The 9,784-nt window shown below is 38.9% G+C and overlaps 1 protein-coding gene across 1 annotated transcript in view; it reads left to right on the top strand.

Moving 5' to 3' along the window:
* lama5 (laminin, alpha 5) overlaps positions 1–9,784 on the top strand; it is a 94,752-nt gene that overhangs the window by 22,701 nt on the left and 62,267 nt on the right. The window contains exons 3-6 of the mRNA XM_016679032.1: positions 2,599–2,716; positions 4,700–4,818; positions 5,807–5,977; positions 6,077–6,174. Of these exons, the coding sequence (XP_016534518.1) occupies positions 2,599–2,716; positions 4,700–4,818; positions 5,807–5,977; positions 6,077–6,174 (506 nt within the window). The remainder of the gene's footprint in view (positions 1–2,598; positions 2,717–4,699; positions 4,819–5,806; positions 5,978–6,076; positions 6,175–9,784) is intronic.

Raw genomic sequence — 9,784 nt, 5'->3', positions numbered from 1 at the left:
GCTTTCATACAAGACAACTGACTTGGCTCCCACTGAGAGTTGGAGACAGTCACAGTGGGGATTTTCTTTCAGTTTGATCTTAAGATTAAACAGTGAGAATCAAATTATAGATAAATCTGTCACAATTTATCTATAAAATTGTGACAGATTTTTTTAGATAAATTTGTTGCTAAGTAACCGAAGTCGATGTGGAGGGGGGCTTGAAGCTGCTTGGTTACCTAGCAACGACCTGCTGGGTAACAGAGTATTATTTTATTATTTTTAACACATTAAGGACTCTTTGTGTGAATATATATCTGTTGCTGCTGTCATGAATTTTCCCTTTGAGGAACAATAAAGGATGTTTCTATACTCTTATAGATTTCACCATCAGCTGGATTATTTAATCTCACCTCCAGATTTTACATGTGAGCAAACAGAAATCAAAACGTGGCTGATTGGGACGGCTTGTGCACCTGAGGGTTGTTTTTTTGGGGGTGGAGATTTCTCTGGTTCAAGGAATTTGCCCTGGAAGTCAAACTTTAACCCAGGATTCAAAGGAATGTCCAGGTTTTATTTTTTTTTCTTGGCCAATATCTTTCCACCCTAAGGGACACAGGAGCGCTGCGTTCTGTTTCCTGGTCTCTCAATATAAATCTTTGGAATATTTACCTCTTGTTTAGCTAAAAGAAAAACTTTATTTATTTTGGAAAAATGCACACTAAATGCATACTAACCATGTAAGTTAAAGTATTTTATAAACTTTGTCTAAATTCTGAAGAAAATAATTCAAAGGAGAAACCACAGAAACACCTGGCGTTCAAAAGTTTGATTTTATATTAAACTCAGTTAAAAATGATCAGTATCAGTATTGATATGAGGGATATCCATACTGCCTGTGTGTACTTGGTATTAAAATATACATTATTAAAGGCCACTTGATCTGCAGATAATTTTTCTCCCAGCATTTCTGTACTGAACGCTTGTTGGTAGTGAAAGATGCATCTACAGCAAGAGGAAATGTTTCTGACATTAATATGTGAAAAGTTCGACCCTTTCTGACTTAACATCCAGTGTGGGGATGATCCGTTTGTGTTTCTGTTATTAACTGGAAGGTAAAAGGTTCTTAAAATTATTTTTCATTAGAGAATTTGAACCAGGTAAAGCTAAAACAAAGATTTTTTTTTGTCTTAAAAGCAGAATTTATATATTGTTGTACAATCTTTTCTTAATTACTACTTTTAGTATATTTTGTCACCAAATAGCCTTTTTTGGAGTCTTTATACTCCAATTAACAATTAATCGGTAGCTAAATTAGCTTAGGATATTTTCTGGTATGTTTACCCCGTTTCTCCCAAACACTCATTTTAAAGTCTTGAGGTTACAGTTGCATCATTTTATCATCGTATCAGCCTGGTTTTTAAATGCAAAGCTTCATGCAGGGAAGCAGATTTGGAGTTGTGATGCATGTCATGCGTTGCGCTGCGTCCTCTTCCTGCTGGGAAACAGTCCGAGTGTTTTAAGCTCGGCCCGTTTCCCTTCGTACCGCTGAGGGCAGTTTGTCGTCCGGGCTGCGGCCGCGCCGCGCCGACACCACGGATCGCCGAACATCTGGAGCTCATTGGGAAACCCAGGAATCAGCCGTTTGACAGCCACTTGTGGCAGAACCAGGACGCAGTAGATCAGAGGTAATTTAGTTGTTCTTGACGTGCCGCGTCCTCAGAGAGGCCATGTTTTAAAGGTCAATCGCTGGGGTCGCTGCAGAGGTCGGCTGGTTTTATTAAAGGCCAGCAGCTGGCTGCTGTTCCTGTTTCTGATTAACCTGTCGTCAGTCATATTTTCTTTTCTTTGTTCTCATCTCATATCTGTCATTTCTTGTTCCAGTCATTTCTCTGAGCTTTAATTTCCTCATGGTTCTTTGATATTTTATTTTCTATCTGATGCTAAAGAAAAGGTCAACTTCTATTTTTTTCTTGTCGCTGTGCTGCAAAATAAACTTTTTTCTCCTTTCAAATTACTTCCACTGCAAAAACACAAAATCTTTCCAAGTATTTGTTGTCTAGATTCTAGTATAAATATCTTACTACACTTGAAATAAGATAAAACTGACTTACAAATAACTTTTCATGTTCTTGTTTTAAGTCAATTTCTTAATATTGATGAAAAAATACAAATTATTTTATAATACGGGAAAAATGTCTACGTATAAGTGAAATAATATGTCAGTAAAACTAGCACCTTTTCTTCAATATTAAGGAACTGTTGAGTTCCTATTTCTTGCTGAAAAGCTACTTTAAAGTTTTTATTTCAAGTGTACACAGATGTTTTCACTAGAAACTACACAAAATGGCTTGGTAATACTTAGCACATCAGATAAATAACTAAAAATCTGGTCTGAAATGATAATTTAACTTATTTAGAGGAAAATACAACTGAAAATTTACCTAATGTTGCAATTTTGCTCTCCATTCATACAGTCTACAGGACTGTCAGGCGTGAAAACGCCCTAAAATAAAAACATGTCGGTGTGACAACAAAACAAAAACAGAAGAAATCATTTTGCAGCATTATATATAATCTTTATTAATGTTTTTTGTTTTTCTCCCCGCCTCTCTGCAGCTCTTCCATGTGGCCTACGTGTTGATTAAATTTGCCAACTCCCCCCGTCCGGACCTCTGGGTTCTGGAGAGATCCACGGACTCTGGGCAGACCTACCAGCCCTGGCAGTACTTCGCCTGTGAGTATAAAACCAAATTGATGAGCATCAATCAATCAATCAATCAATCAAGTTGCATGTGATTGTTCACATCCAGAAACTTTGCGCTGGATGCCATAAAGACGGTTCTTTTACATGCCATCCATGGCTTTGCTGCCACAGTACAACGATTTGTTAACTAAATGAAACCTGGAGGGGTAGGTGTTATTCATTTAGTGCAGCGCACTACAGGAAAAATAACGCAGAAAAACCAAACTCAAAGAGACTCGTTTTCTTCTTTTTTCTCGCTCTCTGTTTTGGCTACACATAGACACGTTGCCATAGCAACTGACAAAAATGCCACTAATGTATCAGGATTCGACACCAGAAAAACACACAAACATTTCCCACACAAAGAACAGAACATTGCAGTTTTATGTTTTCAGGCTTGATGTTTATTTAATGATTATTAATAAGTGATCGCTGTCGTAGATTAGCTAATTCAATCACCAGCTTGACTGATAATCTGTCAGAGAATTGGTGTGATGGTCACCTCTTTTTCTTTTTGTTTTTAACTGAACCAAAACTTCAGATAGAAGGCCGACTTTGTAACCATCTTTATGTAACTCTGAAGGTTCAGGTTTGTCACTACACCCACTCATGTCAGGGAAGGCAGTAGCTACAACTGTAATCTATAGTTAACAGGACGTCTGAGGTCAGAGGTCATGTTAACTGATTGGCGGCTGCTGGTGGAGGTGAGCTGCAGGGGGATTCCAGGAATGTTTGGCAACAGGCCACAGCTTGGAGTTTAGCTGATTAAAGGAGGAGGCGGCATCTGAGGAGATGAGAGGTTCTGTTGGACCTCCGCTGCTACAATTTAGCATCGTCGGGAAGATGTTCAGCTTGTCTTTAAAGTGAAACTGACCCCCAAATCAACTTTATTTTCTGATTATTAACTGTCTAAGTAGGTTATTTATGGTTCTATATTTATGTTTCTGTGTGAATTTAGAAATTTTTGTGTAAATTTGCTTAGTTCTGCATTATTTTTGCTTAAATTCATCTCAGTGCTGCCCTCTTTGGGTTGAAAAGTGGTACTGCAGTTGACTTCTATTGGTTACAATGGTACGGCTTCACGTCGTCACACAGCCCCGTGTTGGGGTATAAACACGGGGCTGTGTTTATACCCCATTAACAAATTAAACAAATTAACATTCTGTTTAATTTGATTATCCCAACTAATTTCCTTCAAGAGTCACCCAGTCCAAAAATAATCTGTATGTGTAATTTGAAAGCACTTTCGGCCCTTTTCCTAGTTAGTTTGTTATTTTAAATGCACAAAATTATGTGACATTTTTGTATCTTGTAAAAATAATAAACTAAAACATACCAGAAACAATTTGATTGAATCCAACAAGAAAGTTAGATTTTTACTTTTTATTTTTGTTTTTATAAGCAGAACTAGTGTCAGGTATAAATTTTCTTCTTTCTTTTTTCTTTATTTTTGTTTGTGGTTCTTTAATACAAAATTATGACAAATGCAGATATCTGGACATTTTGTTGTTCCACAAACTTTATTTTGTAATTTTAAGAACATTTTATCTGTAAATTTTTAAAAAATGTCACCGTATGCTTACACATCATATTTGTCTCACTCTAGATCTGTGATCACGGGCCACACAAAATCATCCAGAGGCTTTAAATGGGCCCCAGAGCGACACTTTGAACACCCCTGTTTTAAATTAAAACAGATTCATGGCCCAGTCAAAGTCAAGACTTCATTCCAACCTAAAAATTTGTAACTGGATCTGAAAAGTGATGACATGGTTTCTCCGGCTAGTTGGGTAAATTAGCGTTAGCCTTCAGGCTGTAAAACTCAGAGCTGCTTGTTACTCTGAACAAACTGAAGTCATGGCATTTAAAATATTTTTATTACTCTGCTTTTTATTTATCTTCAGGCTGTAATCCTGGTGGGGAATCCATAAATGTTTGCAAACATTTCCTTTGTTGCCTTTGTGTGTTTTGCAGCGTCTAAGAGGGACTGCATCGAACGCTTTGGCCAGCGAACCATCGAGAGGATCAACAACGACAACGACATCATCTGCACCACGGAGTACTCACGAATAGTCCCGCTGGAAAACGGAGAGGTGATCCAATATGTGCAGGAAATACTTAGTAACAGAGAGTTAATTAAAACGCTGAGTTTATGCTAATGTTGTTATTTTAAAGGGGATCTACTGGGCAAAATTCACTTTTTGCACATTTTTGTACCTCTATTTGGGCTTCTACTGCCCCTTAAAACTATTTTTTGACAATAACTTGATGTTTTTGGTGTCTTGAAGACGACCTGGAATGTAACATCACGAATCAGCAACAACAGCTCGTTACCTAGCAACCCTAGCGGCATTCCACCTGTTACCTAGCAACCCCAGCAGCATTCCACCTGTTACCTAGCAACCCCAGCGGCATTCCTCCCGTTACCTAGCAACCCAAGCAGAGTTCCATCACGTTTGGCCAGTTGGTTTCATCGTTGTATAAAAATCTGCTGGAAAAGACGAGTGTTTTGATCTCTTCTTGCCTTTCAGAAATCACTTGGTGTATTCTTGTTAGGTGTGCAGGAGGCTCCACTTCTGCTTTTCGGTTGTGTAATTGCACATCAGTTTGTAGCCATTTTCACTTGCGAGTGTAAACATTGAGTTGGGGGGTTGAGGTCGGCGTTGCCAGCAGCAACTTATTTGGATTTAAAGGGACAAGAAGCCCTAAAACAAAATAGGCAAACTGAGCAGACTAAAAACTCATTATCTAAGAATTATTTTGTGCAAAAAATGTAACTAGCATGTTTTGTGTTGCCCATAAAGCTATCATAACCTGTGTGAGGAAGAACAATAGGTCACCTTTAATGTTCACTATTTTTCCTAATGCAAAAGTAAGAATTTAGATTCTAGTTCTTATTTTTTTATATACAAGTTATTCTAAATATCACCAAAACTTACAGAAATAGATATAATCCACCAGTTTACATGTGAGTAATAACAATTATTGGTACAAAAATCTTTCATTTTATAAAATTTCTACATTTGTAATTATTTCTGTCTTCATTTGTCCCTTGATAACTTTGGCGCCCCCCATCCTCAGATTGTGGTGTCCCTGGTGAACGGCCGGCCCGGGGCCTTGAATTTCTCCTATTCGCCAGTGCTGAGGGATTTCACCAAGGCCACCAACATCCGGCTCCGCTTCCTGAGGACGAACACGCTGCTGGGTCACCTGATGGGCAAGGCGCTGCGCGACCCCACCGTGACCCGCAGGGTGAGGCCCCACTGAGGGGGCAGTTGGAACAGGGTCAGTGGGGGTTTATTAATAAAACAAGTTGATGATAACTCCCTATGTGCTGCTGATTTCCTGCAGTACTACTACAGTATTAAAGACATCAGCATCGGAGGAAGGTGTGTGTGTAACGGACACGCCGAGGCCTGCAACGCCAACGACCCCAGCGACCCTTACAAGTAAGAATCTGATTTCTCAAACCGGAAGGTTTTATTGATCAGGAATGTATCTGACACTCTGGGAACTTTAGTTTAGCAGGCCTGACTGTTAATTCATGGCAGAAAAGTTGGAAATAGATTGAAGTTTTGGTGTTTGAAGTACAACATGGCCGCCTTGCTTAGTTTGAATTGTTGCATTGGGATGAATGACACTGAAGGAGAAATGTTATGTTAATACATGAGAGAACAACTGATGTCTCATCATGCTTGTAGGAACCAGCCACCTTAAATAAACTGACACTGGGACTCAATTCAAACCTTTCATTTTAATCGCCGCTCAGTGCAGTCAAACCCCCTACAGTTATTCTACTGAATCAACACTAAGCTGCTTTCCTAAATGAAAAACATTAAAAATCAAAACCACTACTGGAGGGACTCGATTAAAACTGATATAATCAAGTATTACAGGATCTGTAAAGAAAACCATATTTTGACAAAATAAGCTTCAGTTTCAATTCAAAAACCCTTTTTGCTTCTAAGTTACTGGAAAAAATACATATGAGCTCAACAAGGTTGACATTTATTATTTTTAATCTGTTCTTCAGGTTATTTAGGAACTCCTGATAGAAATATGGACTGTGGACGCTGACATTAGCATTAGCATCTCTGCTGCTGCTACGTTTAGCATTGAGATGCTATTTTAGGCTTGAATAGCTTCTCTGATAGGCTAACTCGATTTAGCACAACGTGAACACAACAATAGTCTGCTCAGGCGTCCGTAAGATCGTTTCTTGTAGTAGAAATTAACAACAAGTGGCTTCGTTGTCCATCTCTGTTAGTGGATGTGGCTTGTGCGTCAAATTTACAGACGTACCAGAAACATGAAACAAAAGTTCTACCTGGAACCTTTGTGTAGTTAGTTAATCAAAGTTAATGAGTTAAAGTCCAAAACCCAAAATAAACTAATAAATCAGGGTAATTTATTTTTCACTTTTTGCCAAGCATAGTGGTGGACGTGTGATGATACGGGCCTGTTTGGCACCAAACCATGAACCGCTGTGGATACCGAAGTATTGAAGAGTGAAACAGGAATTGACCCAGGTTGTGTGTTTAACAGTGATTTAATAGAGGTAAAAGAAAAAAAGAAATGAGAATGAAGATGTTGCAGTGGCCCAGTCAAAGTCCAAATTTCACCTCAACAGAGCAGTGTTGAAAGACATGTTGGAAGGCAGATTGAACTCAGTAAGGTCATAAAACAAACAGGTAAAGATGTTTGTACTCACACAGTGTTTTTTTATTTTGACTTAAGTAAATAGTAAAGCGGTTTTACATCTGAAAAGTTGAAACATGTTGAAACGGCGCCTGCTGCCATTCCACATGAAAAAATCTGGCTTTAGTCACTCTGAAAGGGGGAATCTTTGTGTGTTTATTCCTTAATTGTGAAAAAAAATCTTATTAAAATGTTTGATGTTGTGACTGTGGCACAAAGAGAATTGCTGGTTTGAAACCTCCAGGCTACGAATGTGAAGGGAATCATTTGGTTTCACTCTGGCTGCAGCTCCGTCTGGCTGCACTTAAAAACCTGCAGACTTGTGGTGCAAATGAGACCTGGGAGTTGTTACCGCAAGAAAGCCTGCAGGTGTAAGGACGGTTAATTATCGGGGGGATTCTTCAGATCATTATCAGAGATGAGATGCTGCCAGAGTTGGGGTTAGAAGACATGTTATGTTTTACATCACAAAAGTTTTCACATTTTGTCATGTTTGAAACAAAAGCTCCAGTGTGTTTTGAATTTATAAACCAAAGTGGTTATAATTATGAAGTAAAAGGAAAATCCATGTTTTTTAAAACACTTTTAGAAAGAAGAATCGCCCAAAAGCTTTTAATTTCAGCCCACTTTACTCTGATACTGGTTAATAAAACCCAGTTCAACTCCAGCTTTGTGTAATTAAGGATATTTTCACAGCTGAAAGTTTGAAAATACTACAACATTTCTGCGTCAAAAAACCAAATGCTTAAAATACCTGTTCCTCTCCTCGCCTGTGGGGGCGCTGCACCATGAACTTCTGAAGGAAACGCTGAGTGCAACCAAATGAAAGCAAAAATGGATTTTAGCGGCTGTTGGATTTCTTTTTTGTCTTTGGCTAAAGACCACAAGTCATTTCTCCCGCTAGCACTAGGCTAGCTCATTTGTTTTGGTTGAATTTACCCAGAATTCCCTGTCCACTTCCTGCTTTTGGAGCGGTATCCGGTCTGCTTGATGTTCACATACATTCAAACCAAACCAGAATTCACTTCAACCAAACCAAGATCAAAGTTTGTTGGCAAATCACAGATTGTATTGAATAGAAGCACGCCACACTTTTCAGATCATACAGAGTTGCTGGATGTTACCAGACAGAATTTGCTAATGTAATTAATTCTTCTAATGGACACAAAAAGTAAAATAAGTCAGAGGAATATTTAGAAAAAATGTTTTGTTTTACTGTAAATTCAGACGTTCATGCAGGAGATGAACTTAGTTTGTGTCGCAGCATTAATGAAGCTCGTTTCTGTCCAGGCAGGATGGAGCTTGTTTTAACGCATGGAGCACATGTGTGGAAATAAGCGGCTGAGGGAAACCTTTCATTATCTTAACAGCATGTTGGTAAAGATGTGTTGTGAATATAAACTACAGGGTTTATTTTCTCACTAGTCAGTCTCAGGTGCTGCAGAAGAGCCATTATTACTCAGTCAAATCTGTCTGCTTGTTTCCCATCTGCGTTCTTTTTTTTTTTTTTTTCATGTACAAACGTGCAGCTCTGCTTCACACTTTCTGCTCTTCCTGCACTCAGCCATGCATGTGTGAAGATCCACTCTTGCTCAGGCTTGCTGGAAGCCTCTGCAGACGGTCTTCTGGTGCAGAGTGGGATGGACGGGGTCTCAGATCGCTCTGCAGGATCCGCAGGAGTCGATTAGGAGGAGAGGAGTGAAGTCAGAGGAAGGAGACGGAGAACAAGCTAACATGATAAACTGCTGGGTTAAATCTGCTTTCACTGTTAGATTAAAGGAGCTAAGACACTTTCCTTCACATAAAATTGGGATGCAATGAGCTTCACTGACATAATAACGGATATGAGTTGCAGCTGGGCAAGAAAAGCTGGACCTGGTTCAAATTTGGGCAAAGAGAAAAGGAAATCTTTGGTGCCATTTTTCTGAAGGCACATTTTTGCCAGCTTAAAAAAAATCCCCTGCAGCACTGAGACTTTGAACAGGAAGCAGCAGAAACAATATTTTGAATCTGGGTGCATTGAAGTAACTGTCTGCACCGCCTGCAGGTCTGCATGCATGTTTGTGCTGATAACACGTCCATGCATTGTGTTCAGAGCCCCTTTCACAACATTTCACCACTCTTTCTGTTCAGTTTGTCCTTTCAGGTTTAAAGGATAAAAATCTCACCAGCTTTTACAAACAAAGATGGTTCTGGCTTTCCATTTCTTTGATATTCATATTTACATCTGTTTTTCTAACTCAGATCCCTTTCAGATGCAGACATCCGTCACAGGAATGGAGTTACACTCAATTCATTTCGAAAATACTTTTTTGATTCCACAGATTAATTAAATGTTGAAACTCGTTAAGATTTTCCTGC

The sequence above is a fragment of the Poecilia formosa genome, unplaced genomic scaffold (genome assembly GCF_000485575.1).
Source record: "Poecilia formosa unplaced genomic scaffold, Poecilia_formosa-5.1.2 Scaffold200, whole genome shotgun sequence".
Lineage (NCBI taxonomy): Eukaryota > Metazoa > Chordata > Actinopteri > Cyprinodontiformes > Poeciliidae > Poecilia > Poecilia formosa.
The sequence above is the reverse complement of the archived record's forward strand: the minus strand, read 5'-3'. Positions and strand labels throughout refer to the sequence as shown.